This window comes from Ipomoea triloba, chromosome 12 (assembly GCF_003576645.1).
Source record: "Ipomoea triloba cultivar NCNSP0323 chromosome 12, ASM357664v1".
In the NCBI taxonomy this organism is placed as follows: Eukaryota; Viridiplantae; Streptophyta; class Magnoliopsida; order Solanales; family Convolvulaceae; genus Ipomoea; species Ipomoea triloba.
Window position 1 is genome coordinate 5,560,928 of NC_044927.1, and position 19,357 is coordinate 5,580,284.

Consider the following 19,357-nt stretch of genomic DNA (forward strand, 5'->3'; position numbering starts at 1 on the left):
CACTTGGACCTATGCATCACTACTCATCAATCGTTATACCCTGCACCACGGTGCACATAGCAATGTGCACCACGTACGTAAAACGACGTCGTTTCGGTGTTAGCGGACGCGACGCGAATGACTCAGAAATTCATTATCTATAATACACATAATCATTATCTATAATACACAGAACGTTTGCCTAGAATACACAGAATGTTTGCCCAGAATACACAGAATATTGACACAAAATACACAGATGTTAGTGGACGCGAATACTCCAGGAATTCATTATCTATAATACACATAATCATTATATAGAATACACAGAACGTTTGCCTAGAATACACAGAATGTTTGCCCAGAATACACAGAATATTGACACAAAATACACAGAACTCATCCTCCTAACATTCGAATGCAGAAACACATCACAACATGTGTTACTAACATGAAATCACAACATGTGTTACTAACATGAATACACATAACGGTTGCCTAGAATACACAGAACGGTTGCCTATAATACACAGAATGATTGTCTGGAATACACAGAATATTAACATAAATACAGAGATCGGCTGAAACGGGAAACGTAATTTCCCAAAAAAACGGACGATTAGTTTACAATGCCCAAAACGACGTCGTTTAGGTACGTGATGCACATTGCTATGTGCACCGTGGTGCATAGTATAATTTGCCACTACTCATATATATAGCTTTTAAAATAACTAGTATTTTCGCCCGTGCGTTGCACGGAATGTATTCGTTATAATATTTTAAGAATATTTGAATAAATATACAATTATATAAATTATAACATCGAATATTATATAGCGCAATTGATGAAATTTGTTGGATCGATTATGTTTTTCTTTTATATGTTTTCGTTACTTGAATTAAAGCCAATAATTGTCCAATTACCCGTGCGATGCACAGATAAATTTTTTATTATATATTTAGATAAAAAATATATATAACATTGAACGTGTGCATTTATTTGATTATAAGATTAGTGCAAAAGTATTACTCAATTAATTAAATAATATATGACTTGTTTATCTACAATTATTTTAAAAATATTGATATGTAATATGACTTATGTAATTATATTATTACTAAAATAAATATGGGAAAAATGAAAAATAATTTAATTATAATTATTACGAAGTATAAAAATAAATTCAATGACATGTTTAGCTTAATTACCATAATAATTATTAGGCAATTATTATTAGTCAATTACACTAATATATGTGCAATTATACTTTTATACATACCTTAAGTCTAGTTATTTTTACCATATCGCGTTTAGTTTTTTCTTCCTCCTCAATGTTTGAATGAATTAATTGTAATTATTATTAAAAAATTCTAACAACACATGTTTAATTTTTTTTTTTTAAATTTAAATAATTTAAAGTTGTGATAAAGTACAAATAAGCCATCGTACTATTTGGGAAACAACAATTAGGCCATCGTCAAATAACACCAAAATAAGCCACTGAACTTAGTAAAAAAGAGCAATTAAGTCACTAAACCCGTAAAAAAGAGCAATTAAAATTTTTAACAGGTTAACTTCAAATTAAAGTACAAATAAGCCATTGAACTATCTGGGAAACATCAACTAAGCCATCAAACATTCCTAGTCCCTTGGCGAATTAGTCAGTTTTCTTTTCCATTTTATATTTACTATTGTTTGGACAGAAATTTCAAAAATATGATTTTATTTTTATTAATATTAGTATAGATATAGAAGTATAGATAAGTATTTGAATTATTATTATTGGTGTAAATAATAATTAATAAAATATTTTTTCTTATAAAATTACGCAAAATTTGTTTCCATAATTCTCACAATTATAATGGTTTAATTATTCTCGGAATTTGGGAAATAAAATTTTGTAACCAATTAAACTTTATTAATTTTTTACTAATTAATTAATAATAATATTAGTTTGTGCGGGAAAGTTGAATGGAATGATTTTACTTTTATTAATAGTATTGATACTTGAATATAGAAACAATATTATCAATTAATAGATATTAGTTAATTTTCATTTTACATTTTCTTACCAAATAAGCTTTATTAATTATTTGACCAATAAAATATTTAATTAATTGATTGCAAAAGTTTGGGCGGGAGAATGAAATAGGAGGATTTTACTTTTATATATAGTATAGATTTATATTGATAGATTTATAATTAAAAATTTACATTTAGAAATTAAAAAATTAGCATTTAAATTTTAAGAATTTTAATTGATTGGTATTGGTGAGGATTCTGCCAAAAATATTTCCAGGGAAGAAATATTATATTTCTCAATGAAGTTAATTATAATAATTATAATTATCAAATATTATGGCAATACCATAATAATTTCAATAAATATATCAATTATAATATTTTTTTCTCTTCTAATATTAAAATATATTACAATAACTTAGCATAATAATTAATGAAATTGCCACAATTTTGAAAATATATTACCATAAAATTACCATAATAGTTACATGAAAAAAGTGAAAATTACAGAATAATTACCATTAATAAATATTAAGAAATTAAATTAAAAAATATTTATACATTAGGGAAGTATAATTTATTTTGTGTCAATAATATTACAATGAAAAATGTGAAGAGAATTACAATAAATAATTATTAGGCAATAATATTAATAATTAATTATTAAGGCATGCATGATTTATTTTGTACTAATAATATATAATAAATAAGATATAATATTATTAAATCGAAATTATTAAAAATAATGTGTCCACAGTACAAAATAAATTATACTTGCCTTAATAATTAATTATATTAATATAATTGCCCTAAATATAAATTTACAAATTATAGCTTTGTATAAGAAAAATATAGAAACTTGAATGNAGTTTACAATGCCCAAAACGACGTCGTTTAGGTACGTGATGCACATTGCTATGTGCACCGTGGTGCATAGTATAATTTGCCACTACTCATATATATAGCTTTTAAAATAACTAGTATTTTCGCCCGTGCGTTGCACGGAATGTATTCGTTATAATATTTTAAGAATATTTGAATAAATATACAATTATATAAATTATAACATCGAATATTATATAGCGCAATTGATGAAATTTGTTGGATCGATTATGTTTTTCTTTTATATGTTTTCGTTACTTGAATTAAAGCCAATAATTGTCCAATTACCCGTGCGATGCACAGATAAATTTTTTATTATATATTTAGATAAAAAATATATATAACATTGAACGTGTGCATTTATTTGATTATAAGATTAGTGCAAAAGTATTACTCAATTAATTAAATAATATATGACTTGTTTATCTACAATTATTTTAAAAATATTGATATGTAATATGACTTATGTAATTATATTATTACTAAAATAAATATGGGAAAAATGAAAAATAATTTAATTATAATTATTACGAAGTATAAAAATAAATTCAATGACATGTTTAGCTTAATTACCATAATAATTATTAGGCAATTATTATTAGTCAATTACACTAATATATGTGCAATTATACTTTTATACATACCTTAAGTCTAGTTATTTTTACCATATCGCGTTTAGTTTTTTCTTCCTCCTCAATGTTTGAATGAATTAATTGTAATTATTATTAAAAAATTCTAACAACACATGTTTAATTTTTTTTTTTTAAATTTAAATAATTTAAAGTTGTGATAAAGTACAAATAAGCCATCGTACTATTTGGGAAACAACAATTAGGCCATCGTCAAATAACACCAAAATAAGCCACTGAACTTAGTAAAAAAGAGCAATTAAGTCACTAAACCCGTAAAAAAGAGCAATTAAAATTTTTAACAGGTTAACTTCAAATTAAAGTACAAATAAGCCATTGAACTATCTGGGAAACATCAACTAAGCCATCAAACATTCCTAGTCCCTTGGCGAATTAGTCAGTTTTCTTTTCCATTTTATATTTACTATTGTTTGGACAGAAATTTCAAAAATATGATTTTATTTTTATTAATATTAGTATAGATATAGAAGTATAGATAAGTATTTGAATTATTATTATTGGTGTAAATAATAATTAATAAAATATTTTTTCTTATAAAATTACGCAAAATTTGTTTCCATAATTCTCACAATTATAATGGTTTAATTATTCTCGGAATTTGGGAAATAAAATTTTGTAACCAATTAAACTTTATTAATTTTTTACTAATTAATTAATAATAATATTAGTTTGTGCGGGAAAGTTGAATGGAATGATTTTACTTTTATTAATAGTATTGATACTTGAATATAGAAACAATATTATCAATTAATAGATATTAGTTAATTTTCATTTTACATTTTCTTACCAAATAAGCTTTATTAATTATTTGACCAATAAAATATTTAATTAATTGATTGCAAAAGTTTGGGCGGGAGAATGAAATAGGAGGATTTTACTTTTATATATAGTATAGATTTATATTGATAGATTTATAATTAAAAATTTACATTTAGAAATTAAAAAATTAGCATTTAAATTTTAAGAATTTTAATTGATTGGTATTGGTGAGGATTCTGCCAAAAATATTTCCAGGGAAGAAATATTATATTTCTCAATGAAGTTAATTATAATAATTATAATTATCAAATATTATGGCAATACCATAATAATTTCAATAAATATATCAATTATAATATTTTTTTCTCTTCTAATATTAAAATATATTACAATAACTTAGCATAATAATTAATGAAATTGCCACAATTTTGAAATATATTACCATAAAATTACCATAATAGTTACATGAAAAAAGTGAAAAATTACCAGAATAATTACCATTAATAAATATTAAGAAATTAAATTAAAAAATATTTATACATTTAGGGAAGTATAATTTATTTTGTGTCAATAATATTACAATGAAAAATGTGAAGAGAATTACAATAAATAATTATTAGGCAATAACATTAATAATTAATTTTTAAGGCATGCATGATTTATTTTGTACTAATAATATATAATAAATAAGATATAATATTATTAAATCGAAATTATTAAAAATAATGTGTCCACAGTACAAAATAAATTATACTTGCCTTAATAATTAATTATGTTAATATAATTGCCTAATATAAATTTACAATTATAGCTTTGTATAAGAAAAATATAGAAACTTGAATGGCATATACAAACCTCAAAGTCAACATACTGACTATGAGTTAAATAAAACCCTACAAAATTATCAAAATCACCGTCGTCATCATCCTCGATCGCATCTCTATGCTCTTCCATAAACTAAATCATTAGGGTTCTGTTACCAAGCATCTTCCTCCTCATTTACCTTTTGTTGAAGCAGAGTCTCCTTAAGTATCTTCAAGCTCATACCAAGTGATATAAACTGCAAAAAATTATTGAAGTACAGGGGAATATAGTTAGAAAAATGTAGAAAATTCATACAGAAATTAAAGAACGTAAAGAGATGCGCTTTGCATTGTCTTCTACTATTACTGGTGAGATTTGGAAGCTTTTGATCGTTTGATTGATGAGGCAACGAAAATAGAATTATACTGATGCAAAAAAATAAAAAATAAAAAATGATAGGGAAGATACAGGGTGGAGAAACCCTACTGATTTGGAGAAAGAAATGATGATGGAAGCTACGGATAAATTGGTTGTATTTATATGAGGAAAAAGACTAATTCAAAAGGAAAGTATAATAATTTCCTTATAGATATTTAAATATTAACTATATACATAAATATATACATCCGTTATAGTTTTCCTAATTATATAATTATAATAATTCCTAATTTCTAACGTACATATATAATTATATATTGATTTGCAGTTATATAGATATATAGGGTATGATTTCTTCTTCTTAATATATACACATATTTAATTGACTTAATTTTTTTATTAATTATTATATTATTACTAAAAAACAAATAATATGTAATAACTTCAGGCGTTAAACACTCTGAAATCAAATAAAATGATGCATGATTGTCAGATCAAAAAGTAATGCTACATATTTTACTTTTTGTTCACAAAATCTTTTACTATGTATTGTTGTTTTATTTGGTTAAATCACAATCAAATTGGTTAATTTATAATAACAAATGAATATAAAAGGATTTTAACATTTATCACATTTTAAATCAGTTAATAAAAAAAATCAGTTAATAAAATATTGGGTAAAAAATAATTCAAGTAACTTTTTCAATCCAAAAAATGAAATCACATATATAATCACATATATATAATTATGTTATGTTATTAAAAAATTATTAATAACATTTATAATTATTAATGTATTTATTAATATCACATATTCATTGTATTTATACTATTACATATATATCACCAAATATATCACACCAATTATATCATCAATTATTCAATCACCAATTAATATTACCATATTATATTACCTTTTTAACATTTTAATTAATTAATAAATCCAATTATTCAATCACCAACCATAATAAATTAATAATTAATAGATTAAGAAATAAATTAATTAATAAATAAATAAAATAATATATTTACCAAAATGCCACTAACTTTGGGCGGGAAACTTTAGAAGGAGGATAATGTCATTATATAGATAGATACGGAGTAATACTATAAATACTGTATTTTTTTGTTCTATTTTTAATTTTATTTTATGTGGCATTCTCCAATTCATGCACCAAAAAGGTGGGATGTTATTTTTATTCTTTTATATTTTTTTGTCGGTTACGTTAATTAAATTATGAAACATGATATGAGTTTTATTTCTGGGATCTCCACTTATCATTTTCCATTTTAAAATTAAATAAAGATAAAATATACTCCCTTGTCCCATTTTATTTGTATGATTTAATTAACGAGTCTTAAATGAAGTTATTTTTTAATTAATTTTTTATAATATTAAATTTAGTATTAGTATATAAAACTTATATATTTAAAATCTACATTGAAAATACTATTAAATACAAAAAAAATCAAATTTAAAAATAATTAAAAATTATTAAAAAAGTAATAAAAAAGAGTTGATTTGATCAGTAAAAATGACAAGATAAAATGGACCGAATTACATTTTCTAGTCAATCATGCATGTGGTAATCTTTCATATTATTAGTTTGGATGCTGGTCATGTGGAACTGGTATTAGTTGGTTGAGTGGTTTACCTAATCAGTATGACCAGATCAGATCAGCGGACCTAGCTTGTCACTTGTCACTATGTCCCCGGCTAAAACAACCAATTACTCTATCCTCGTTTGATCGATACCGTTCATGAGTCATAAGTAGTAATTACCCATGAAGAGTCAAAACCCATATATGATTTTTTTTTGTTGGTATTTCCATGATTCACAAATCACAATGCAATAATGGCCACATGACACTCACATGTTAATATCAAGCTCTTACCATTAAGTTAAAAGTTATAAATATATATAGTGTTAGACTTGATTATTTAGTGATGCTCTTATTGAAACTTAACCTGGATGGTATTGGACTTGACTCTCTACAGACTTTTACTTGATAATTTTTCTGGTTTGGGATTGACTTAACTCCCTTCACTCAACAGTTCTCCTGACTCGTATTGGACTTGACCATTTACTGACCAGCACCCAACACCACCAAACTAAAATTACCAGCTTGGTCTCTGCATGCGGCAGCAGAGTCTGCCCACCGTCCTAACGAGTGACGACCTTCCTCCAGCTGTTATTGTCTCCATTCCCCAAAAATCTTAGTTTTTAATCTTCTTCTTCCATCGAGATTGAGCTCTGCACGTTTGGAGAGATGGATACATCTCACACCACCACAAATCTCCCAATCTGCCTCGTTAAGACCGAGAAACTTTTCGGGATGGGAAGCACGGGTTTTCTGTGCTTCTATTCGTTGTTTTTTTCTCTCATTTTCTCCTTTTACATCTTTTCTTCTTCAACTCCTCACAAATTCACGCCCATCCAGGATAATGCCGACACTCCCTCAAATGCCTATTCTCAACGCCTTCAAACAGGTCAGTAATTACAGGTTCATTATATTATATTATATTGGTTATCATGGTAGCTCAACTGATTACAAATGTAAAATTTGTTACAATTAATCAAGCCTCAGTTGTTCAGTTGAGTTAAACTCTAACCTTGCATAATGAACAAAAGTGTAGCCTCTGTAGATCAGTTGAATCACCATTGCCGCACAATGAACAAAAGTGTAACCTCCGTAGATCAGTTGAATCACCATTTCCGCACAATAAACAAAAGTCTAGTCTCTGTTGATCAGTTGAATCACCATTGTTTACCCCTCCATTGTGTACAATGAGCAAAGTCTCCTCCCCTTTTGGTCAATTGAGTCACTATGATTTACTCATTCACAAAAAGTTGAGCCAGATAGGGTCAATACATGGGTGGGGATTCCACCTTTTTTTAACAAGTTTTTAATGTTTCTGTATTGATTGCAATTGTTAAATGGTTCGTTACATGCAGTAGATAATGAAAGTTGTGACTTGTTTGATGGTGAGTGGGTTGAGGAGAAGGAGGGTCCTCTATATTCAAATTTGAGCTGCCCAACAATCCCTTTGTCCAAAAATTGCTTCTATCATGGAAGGAAGGATAGAGATTTTGTTTACTGGAGATGGAAACCAGAAGGATGTGAGCTTCCTCGGTTCAACCCCAAAGCGTTTTTGAGCATTGTTAAAGGAAAAACAATGGCTTTCATTGGTGATTCACTTGCTCGGAATCATATGGAATCGCTTCTATGCCTTCTGTATATGGTCAGCCTCTCTTAGCTTTAATTAATTTGCTACCACCCTTCTTATCTATATATGCTTTTTGTATAAATGGAAAAGCCAAAGAAATTAATATATATATATATATATATATATATATATATATATATGTGTGTGTGTGTGTGTGTATGTATGTATATGTATGTATTTGATCAAATGAAAACAAATTTTAAGAGAGAAATAAGAACTAATCTCAACTTTACATCTGAAAAAATCGGACCGATCAGATGAAATTTAAAAACAAAACGCAGTGACATTTTCATAATTATCACCAACTTTACTATGCAAACTTGAACACTAAAATATGACTGAGTTCATTGCACTTAGGATTTTGATTTTAGAGTTTATGATTGAATTTTTGATTTTATTTGGTTTGGTGGTTTTTTTTTTTAATTTATTTGAGGTTTGGACGGTTTAGATTTAAAATTTAACTTTTTAGTTGATTTTATAAAATTTACCAGATTTATATATTTAGTTGTTAGAGATGACATATTTAAATATTCAAGTTTGCATAGTGAAGTCGATAATAATTACGAAAATATCACAACATTTTTTAACAAAAATTTCACCATATTTTTTTACTAATGTAAAATTGAAATTGATTCTTATTTTTCTACTATGATATTGTTCTCACAGAATCCTTAGCATATATATAGGTGGGAGAGAGAGACCGACACCCCTCTAAAAATACAAACAAGAGTACAAGACAAACGAACCCACTTGAATTGAGAGTTCACAATATAATGGAGTGTACAGTGTAATAATAAAGAAGAGTAATATTAGTATATATTGACTAGTTCTTACCATTAGTTTTTTAATTTATTTGAGCTAGTCTCTACCTCTCTTAATTATAGAGTTGTCATTTATTACTGTACAGTTCGTATATAAAAGTCTATGCATGGAAATATGGAATCAATAATAATTGCGCTTCTTTTTCTTCACTAATACCCTTCACAGTGCATATGGCATAAAAACAATTTTTTCAGCAAATTATATTGTGGATCATAATATGGACCATGGATAAATTGCCACTCAGATCTATTCTCCAGCGTCGTGCACCCTAAGGACTCAATTGTAATTGTTGGTCATTAATGCTATATAAGGTTCAAATCAAAATATGATTCCGCCTGTAAAAGGTGATGAGAACTTATCACAATCATTTTGTCAATTATATGATTTATAAATGGTTAAAATTTGTAGTAAAAACAATACAGACTCACTTTTATACATATTGTAAACTTTCAATTTTTTTGCAATATTTATGAAATTGAGACCACCTTTTTTTTCTTATTTTTCAACAACATTTAAGTATTTAACCATTGGTCTATATTAATAGATGGATTAGATCAGTGTCGATCCTTACTTTTGTAAGCATGTTTTTAGTGAACCTTATTTATGAAAAATAAATGTTATCTTGCAGGAAGAAACACCAAGAAATGTATACGAGGACGTGGAGGACAAATTCAGGACCTGGCATTTTCCCCATCACAACTTCACCCTCATGGTCCTCCGCTCAGAATTCCTTATCCACGCCACCCACAGACTCATCAATGGCTCCTTTACAGGCGGTTTCGATTTACACCTAGACCAACTAGATTCCAACTGGACCCAAAACCTACCCATTATCGACTACGCCATTTTCTCCGACGCGCATTGGTTCCTCCGACCCAACTATCTCTACGAGGGCGGCAACCTCGTTGGTTGCATTTATTGCGGCGATCCAACCGTTAAGGATGTCGGCCCGGGCTTTGCAATCCGGAGAGCGTTCCAAGCCGCTCTTAACTATGTAAACGAAAACCGCAACGGGGTTGTGGTGTTTTTGCGGACGTTTTCTCCGGCGCAATTTGAGAATGGGGCGTGGAATAAGGGAGGGTTTTGCAATAGGACAAGAGGGTTTACTAAGGAAGAGGTGAGTGTTGGAGGGGATGATTGGGAATTTAGGAAGATTCAAGTTGAGGAGATTGAGAGGGCTAGGAGATATGGGGGGAAAAGAGGGAATAGGTTTGGGATTATAGATGTGACTAGAGCTATGTTGATGAGGCCGGATGGACACCCTGGGGAGTTTTGGGGAAATAAGTGGATGAAGGGTTATAGTGATTGCATACATTGGTGCTTACCTGGGCCTATTGACACTTGGAGTGAGCTTTTGTTGCAGATGCTTCACAACACTAGTGCTCTCAATCAATCCTAGCTTTAATTGGCATTTTGTGATTCTCACCTATCTTTTTGCTTTTCTTTAATTTGCCTATGCATATCTGCATGCTAGTTGCATAAATGTGTACATCAAATATTACAGAGTAGCTAGCATGCTGGGCGGAGGCCAGTGATTCGGTGAAGTCCAGCATTCGGTGGCTAGAGGGATAATTGTGTGGGATCAGTGAAGGGTCAAGTCCAACACTCGATCTTCTCTAAAAAATGTGGTGGTATAAGAAAATAAAGTTGTGCATGTCTTTGCTAAGAGTTATAACTTTTAGCATAGCGGTAAGCACTTGATTGGTTAATCCTAACATAGCATACTATGTTAGTTCCGAGCAAGTTAGAGTCTAGACTCTAGAAGGGTTAAATATACTTTAAGAAAATTTTTGAAGTTTTGAAAATTTAATTAATTTGTAGACAATAGAAGTCTTTTACTTGTATATTTTTAAGATATAAGAAAACTTGTTTGTAGCTTAAGAGTTTGATTGTTTGTGTGCATGTGTGTGATATATATATATATATGGATCAGGTAATAACAAAGCAAATATAAAAAAAAAAAAGAGAGTGAAACATTAATTTTATAGTGATTTGGTGGGTAGTGTTTGTAATTCCCCTACACGTACCATTCTTCTCGTTCACACCAATGAGGAATTCACTATGTAATTTTGATATAAAAGTTACAAGTGTATGTTAAGCCTTTCACAAAGCTTGATCACTAAGTTGCTTTGCTTCCGCTTCTTCTCTTTTGATTATTGTCTTTCAATTCAAACAAGGGTCTGCCACTAAGTCACCTTGATCTTTACTATCTTGGCCTTTACACTAGGATTTGCCACAAAACACCCTCTTTATAGTTTTGTTTGTTGTCTAATAAAAAAATGTTTGGACATTTGAATTTGGATGATTCAATGAAGCTTAGAATGCCTGACTTTTTTTAGCCTCGTTGTCAAGATCTGGTCGCCTCTCTTTGTACTGGTTGCTTCCTTCGGTGAGGAGGCAACCAAAATTTTTGGCGGGCGCCACAACTGTCGTCGGCGACGAGCCGATCGCTGACGATGATATTTTAGTTGGAAACGTTATTAGATTCTAAGTGTACTAGTTTTTGGCTTTATTGCTCCAAAACAAAATGTTAATGGGTCTAATTGTAACTTTAAAAAATTTAGGTACTTAATTGACTTTTTATATAAAGTTTAGGGTCTATTTGACTATTTTTTCCTTCTAGTTTTTAATTTTTTATTTTGACTTCAATTCCTATCTTTTTACCAAAGTACCCCTAGATCGGAGACTCAAACCGTTCCGCACCCTAGTTGGAAAAACGACCAACCAATTTCTTTTTGTTTTGGATGATGATGGCAGTACGGGACAACACAAATTAAACATACTCCTATCGCTACGGGGATAGCTAAAAATGGCCTCTAATCCCTTACTTATCCCTCCTATCAACCCCTTTTTACACAACAAAGCCGCCATTCTTGTCCACCAATTCCCAATTTCCTCGACAGGTCGGAGGCTTTCTCACAGGCGGCCGATCGTCAGAGCGTCTATCAGCCGCCGGCAGCTGATAACCGCCGCCGCGGCGTTGATTATTGCAGCCTCGTCGTCTAAAGCTGTCGACAAGCTTCTCCCGACACGGGAGAGAGCGAATCTTAGTACCAACAAATCCAAGCAGGAGAGACCAAGATTCTTCGACTTAGCGGCCAGAAAAATGTGCTGGGCCAAGGCCGAAACCGTTCCCGGCCGAGATCCCGGGAGGTGGAGAAAAGACGCCGCGGGAAACATTGTCGGCAAGCGTTTTCACAGCTGCCTAGGTTGCCTCTGCTTCGAGTACGACCACGTTGTTCCCTTCTCCAAAGGCGGCGAGTCGGTGCCGGAAAATTGTCAAATTCTTCAGACCAAGGTCAATAGGTTCAAAGCAGATAAGGTTGCGGTTAACAAAATGCAACTCAAAGGGTATTCTTGCGGCATCAATTTCAGTGACAAAGAACTTGACACCATTGAGATTGCTGTTTATGGAGACATTATGCGACCTGGGAACCGATGTCGTGTCGCAACTATTGATGAAATGCTTGGAATATACAAGTCTAAAAACAGAATTGTTACTTGCAACTCTGGGAACTGAAGTACTATGTGTATGTTTGCATTTAGTCATTTAGATACCACCAAAATTAAATAAACAAAAGATCATGTACAAGTACTAAAGTACTATGTATGTTGAAATCTTGCAGTAGTTCTAGAATGGAGATAAATGTTGATGTTAGAAATCTTGTCGAGTAAATATCAATTTTGATTTCACGATTAGCAAAATAATAATTTTGATTCACATGTTTAATTTCTATCAATTTTGATCTCACGACTATATTTTAGAACAAATTTTTATGCACGACTAATTTTGTTGTGTTTAACAAACTTTTAGAAAGCTTGCTAAAGGACAATGAAAGCTGTCAAATGGCATTTTTATTTTTATTTTTCTGTTTTTCTTATTAATTTTATATATACTCCGTATTTGTTTATTTTATTGAAAATGATATTCATTTTTGAGAGTGAGATAAAATTTGTATGGATGTAAAATAAATAGTGGAGAATTTGTAAATTTGATGATGTGATAGTAAAATTCATTCTAAAAAGTGAGAAAGATTTGCAGGATAAGAATAATCTAAGAAACTGAGTTATTTTTATTTATTTATTTAAAAAAAAAAAGACTTATTTTGCCGGTTTTCTGTTTAGGTGTCAATTTTGACAAAATCTCGTTCTTTGAACGCAGCCTCCGCTATAGGCAGATAGACTCAGTGGGCGAGTTGTTCTTCTTCCTCTTCATCCATCATTCATGGCAACCTCCAAGCTCCAAGCTCTCTGGAATCACCCCGCTGGCCCTAAAACCAGTCAGTTCTCGCCTTTCTTTAAAATTCCTTCTTTAGATTAGAACACTTATATCCGTTCTAGGTTTGTATTTCATTTTCTTATAATTTTCTGCTTTTAGAAATTTGTTGAATCGAAACGCAATAGATAAATATATAGGGATTAGAAGTGATTGCGTTAACAAATCAGGCAGAAAGGAGATAGTAAAAATGAATCGGTCGAAGACGAGATTCTGAGAGGGATCGGAATTAGATTAGGAACAATCTGGATTGTTTCGATCTCTCATTTGTTGTGGTATTTGAATAAAGTTTCCTTTTTGACCCAATATTGCGACCTAGCTTAGTCAGTAATACTGTGTTAGGCTTTTACTCCGTAGTTCCGTTGACAGGAAGAGGCCGTACATTGAGATCGCTAATGTTACCATAGCCCAGAAGTGAAACTTCAAATTCTTTCATTAGCTATGCCTTTGACAGATAACTCATTTGTATTCTTTTGTTTTGTTATTCTAGTTCATTTCTGGGCACCAACCTTCAAGTGGGGTATTAGCATAGCCAACATTGCTGACTTTTCTAAACCACCAGAGAAGCTCTCCTATCCCCAGCAGATAGGTATGTCCCTGTAATCTATGCATCCTCTCAAACTCCATCACCCTTGTCTAGGTATTTTGGTATGTGGTTAAACGTTGAAACAGCTTTCAGCGAGCTTCTAATAGCAGCAATGTTATTCTTATTCACTGCATTTAGGTAGATATTTTAATTTGGCTTAATGCTCTTAGCCTCTTATCATCCATGCAGCGGTTACTGCCACTGGAGTTATCTGGTCACGCTATAGCACTGTAATTACACCAGTAAGTTCCTGGCTTTATAATCTGTAAAGCATTTCATTTTTATATGAAGAAAAGTTTATCAAGTAACCATAATTATAAAATTTTAAAATACAAAATTTTAGGGAGCAAGACATTGTGTAAAAGCTAAAAGCAGATGAGAAACAGAAGCTAACTATGCAAACCTTCCAAGTTTTGTGAAATTGATAGCAATAATTTCCAAAATACATGTTTCCTCTTTAGCCCACTAAAAAAAAGAAAATAAGAAATGTACTGATTGATAGCATGCCTTGTACTTCATGTTGTAAAATCTCTAGTGTATAGTTACAGCTAAGAGCTGAAATATCAGTTGCTGTAACTTGTAAGCAACCAAGCATCCATGTTTGGTTAGTTTTGTACTGTGATTAATAAATTGCAGGTTTTGTTGTTTCAAGTCAAATACTTGATTCATATTCCTTAGGCATATTAATTACTATATCAATACCTGTGTTCCCATCCTAGTAATTCAGGTAAAGCTTATGGTATATTAGACATATCTGTTCATCTTCTGTTACTTATCTTTTTCTTTTCTTCTCTTGAGTGGGAATGGAGACAAGACCAGAAGATCTTTACCTGGAACTTGACATATTAGAGAACATAAAATAATGAACACTCCTTTTTGCCTTGGCTTAATTATTCTGATTTACTAATCATCTACTAGAACAATTGCTCTCTCTCTCTCTCTCTCTCTCCACCACGTATCTTGTTTTCTCTCATTCTTGATCATTTATATGTCAGCTTCTCCTTAAATACTTATTTGATATTCTCATTGTGTTTAAGTGTACTCTAATACCATAATGTGTTTCAGCTACAGTTGTCCACTTCTGAAAGTATGGTTGTGTTAGAAGTTAGAACCAATGAGTCTTTCTATAGAATTTCCCCAACTGTTTTTGGATGGCGTTCTGTTTCTTGCACAATGAAACATTGCCTTCTACTAATAATATCCTCCCTGCTTCTCGTATAATATTCAATCGTGTTAGTGGTTATGCCTGTCTGCTGCATGTGTGCAAACAAAAGGAGTTTCATTTTGCCTACCTTTACTATACATTTTATGTATGTGGGAATCAGTACCCTCAGAGCTACTCTTTTTCTCTTTTTGGACTCATCTTTAACGATTTGTGTAGAGCTTTTGGTATCTGAAGTATAATTCTAAACCCTCTTGGTTTCTTTTCCAAATCATTGATTCTGAATTGCAGAAGAACTGGAACCTATTTAGTGTAAATGTGGCCATGGCAGGCACCGGCATCTACCAACTTACTCGAAAAATAAGGTATATCAGATTTTCTTAATTTCATATTGTTTAGTTGCTTGCCAACTTAAGTCAAGTGGCTTTTCACCCTTTGAAGATGAAAAATTATTAGCTCAGCTCCATTCCTAAGTGAATAATGCCAATGGGAAGATGTCTATCTTACTTAAAATTGTGCAGAATATTATTATATATTTCCTAGTATGTTTACCTCGCAATTTTTTATATCCTTCAGGCATGATTATTTTAACGTAGAGCATGCAGCTGTAGCAAAAGAGTGATGATGGAAACCGCTTCACTTCCATCACTGTACTCGGCATTAGTTGTTGCTTGAGTCATCTCGAAGATCCTTATTTGTATATTGCCTTTAGTGACTTTTCTTGTTTTCCCTCTATTATACATTTGGATTTTGTATGTTCTTTCATCAAAATCCACAAATCAAACAACAATAAGGCTAGTTTCTTTCAGAATCGCAACATTGCATCTATGATTTACTTGTGGTTTTACTGTGGAGTATTTTTGTTGCCATGAACTAAGAACTATTGCTGCTATGGCAAAAATATTCTCCTCTTTTATGTTTTGGAGTTAATATCCGATTTGGTCTTCAACTATGTCGGTTTCACTGATACAATCCTGATCTTTTAATCTTACACAAAACACAATTAAACTCTTATTATGAAATCATTAACTAGTTTGGTCCTATGTTGAATACCCCATCTATTTTCAAGAATATTTTTAAAATATTACCGAGTCACGCTATTAGCTTCTTTTAAGTTGTTTATATACGCTAGATAAGAAGCCCTAAACAATTCCACATTTTCTATACATGATGCAATTAATTCCCAAGAAGAGAGTTATGCTTCATCAAGTAGTAAGAATCGAAAATTATTTGTTCAAAATGTTGAAGGATTTCAAGTTGTCATTGTGGGCAAGTTTTGAAGATATGCACTTTGTAGACGAATGAAAATCTAGGGCAGAGGTCTTGGCATTGTGGAGCTGAAAATGTGAGCAAAAGGTATATATATAATGCTTATCTCCTCTTCCTCCTTCAGTAGAAATGTTACCTTTAGAGACTAAGTTTTTGCTTGTTCTTCTTGGTGTCGTTCTTGGAGCCTTTTATCATGCTCCACAAAGTTGGCTTTAGTGTCACTGGGGATGGGAACTTTCCAGATTTATCTCCTTACGCTTGTGTTTCAAGTGGTTCTTGAAGTCCTTCCATTCCGAAGAAGACAAGTGGATAGTGGATGCCACTTGGAAGGTTTCACTCACAACCATTATTTCATCTTGTATCCCAATAAAGATTATTTGAATCTCTTCAACTTGACTTAGGATGGTCTTGGATTAGTCATCTTGTAATCAAGGAATCAGCTGACAACAAATTTCTTTGCCCCAGTGTCTTCACTCTTATACTTCCGATTTAAGGATTCCCATAGTTGCTTTGTTGTCTTCAATTTGTAGTACACATTGTAAAGGGAGCCATGTAAACCGTTCAGTACGTAGTTTTGGCAAAGGAAGTCAAAATGCTTCCAAGCCTTAATGCACTAACAGCTTACACATTAAACTCGTGTTCCTTCACAATAGGAACCATCTCATTCAAAAATCTCACAAGCCCAAACGTCGTCAAGTAGAACATATTTTGTTATTACCTTGGGAACAATATTTTGTTACTACCTTTTGGAATTCAATCCATTAAATTTCTCATGTCTTTCAGTTGAATCAGATAGTAAGAGAGAACGTGGAGTATATTGGAGTGAACTTGGGGTGAATCCTCATCCAATCCACTAAAATGTATATTTGAAACTTCTCATCGCATCCACTAGGATGCAAATAGGATTATGATTTTAAGTTTAAAAATAAAATAAATTATAATACAAAAGTTGAAGCATTCGAAAATCAAGATCACAAATTTTCAAGTATCTTATTATTATTTATAAAAAAAAAACCAACAACAACCAATTATCCAATTTTTTTTTTTTAAAATTAATTTAAACTACAAATCTTCATTCAATTTCAATTCTTCATTTATCTTAAACATAATGTTTTTTGAGCTTGTGATTGTGACAACATGAAGAAAAACTGACTTGAACATTTGAAGACGGTGGAAATTCGGAAACAACAATTGAGAAAGAGAAACCTAAAACCCAAGGTCTAGATTAAGTGTTATTAAAATTAAGGGTGTGTTTGGTTGGGGGTTTAGGCATAAGGTATGGGTATCAAAGTGATTGTTAGTGTTTGGTTGATAGGTTTTGTGAATGTTACTATAGGTTTGAAATACCCCATCAATGGCAAAACTCATACCCTTATTAAATAAGGGTTTCATCTCCCTTCATCATTTCTTCCCCAACTATTGATAATCATTCCCATTCCACCCAACTACCAAACATGCTAAATACTTTCACCAAAACCCATTACCCTTACCAAGTATTTGATACCCATTCCCATTCCGATTCCGATTCCCATGTGCGAACCAAACGCACTTGTAGTGATAATTTCTGTACTGTAGTTGTCATATTATGTGGCTATGTGCCAGCAATTTTCAAGTTATTTGTTTAAAATTGTTAACTGTGTAGGTACAAAAATTTTGTATCAAGATTTACAAGGTAATATGAATCCTGGTTCATGGTATAACAATTGACAAATTATTTTATAATACTCCTTTTTCTCTATATGGTTAGAAAAGATAACTTTGTAAAATGTTATTTCTCATTAAGTTATTGTATGCTTTACATACTATGGAGTATTATTAACTATCTTGTTATTAATCTGTAATAACAAATGCTTAGTGAAGAAGTATATTTTTGACCTGAAACTGGGAATAGTACAACAGGATGCAGAAATAAAATTACTAATGGCAGCCATGGGTTTAAAAATCAAAATTGTATGCTTTTCATGGAGTTGATTATTGGAAAAAAATTAGTTAAATTGACATTTAAAGTTGTCCGTTTGTAGTATAATTGACAATAGAAAAACTTTTGAGTAATTTTTGTCCTCTATTAAAAAGATATAGGGTTTGCACTAGTATATATACAATTAACATTTTTTCCCTACAAATTTAAAAATGACAAGTTGATTAAATTGATGGGTTCCACTCACGTTCACGACAACAACAGGAAATGGAAACAATGTGAATGACGCAAATGCTAGAGATTCAAATGTGTACTTTGGTAAATGTTGGTATGCAAGGATCTATTCCTATGGTGAGGTATTGTGAGGGTACCATCTGAGAGGGGTGAATAAGGATTTGTCAAATTATTCGCGTTCACTAAAAGTGAATGTGATGTGGATCCACTTAGTATAAATGTTACTAGTGGATTGGATATAAATGTGACTTTTCAAAATTCGCTATATCTCATCCGATACTAAAATGATGTATGTATATATATAGTATAGACTATAAACCTAGTTGCCCATTGATGAGTGTCGTAAGGTGTGCAACCCAAATCTAAAATTATAATTCAATTTTAGG

At 31.0% G+C, this 19,357-nt stretch overlaps 3 protein-coding genes across 4 annotated transcripts; all 3 read left to right on the forward strand.

Moving 5' to 3' along the window:
* The first annotated feature begins 7,728 nt into the window (after positions 1-7,728).
* Positions 7,729-13,106, forward strand: LOC115999140 (protein ALTERED XYLOGLUCAN 4-like). Of its 2 annotated transcripts, none has more exons than XM_031238924.1 (3): positions 7,729-7,966; positions 8,433-8,719; positions 10,155-13,106. In XM_031238924.1, exons 1-3 carry the CDS (start codon positions 7,747-7,749, stop codon positions 10,923-10,925), a joined length of 1,278 nt encoding a protein of 425 aa, XP_031094784.1. In that variant the 5' UTR covers positions 7,729-7,746; the 3' UTR covers positions 10,926-13,106. The 2 variants fall into 2 exon arrangements, with proteins under 2 accessions (XP_031094784.1, XP_031094785.1); XM_031238925.1 differs by having other exon boundaries at positions 8,436-8,719.
* Positions 12,188-13,219, forward strand: LOC115999141. Its single transcript, XM_031238926.1, has one exon. It carries the CDS (start codon positions 12,336-12,338, stop codon positions 13,044-13,046), a length of 711 nt encoding a protein of 236 aa, XP_031094786.1. The 5' UTR covers positions 12,188-12,335; the 3' UTR covers positions 13,047-13,219.
* Positions 13,220-13,658: 439 nt separating this feature from the next.
* LOC115999143 (mitochondrial pyruvate carrier 4) lies at positions 13,659-16,502 on the forward strand. The gene is made up of 5 exons (XM_031238927.1): positions 13,659-13,806; positions 14,293-14,391; positions 14,578-14,630; positions 15,842-15,915; positions 16,127-16,502. Exons 1-5 carry the CDS (start codon positions 13,752-13,754, stop codon positions 16,170-16,172), a joined length of 327 nt encoding a protein of 108 aa, XP_031094787.1. The 5' UTR covers positions 13,659-13,751; the 3' UTR covers positions 16,173-16,502.
* Positions 16,503-19,357: the final 2,855 nt, after the last annotated feature.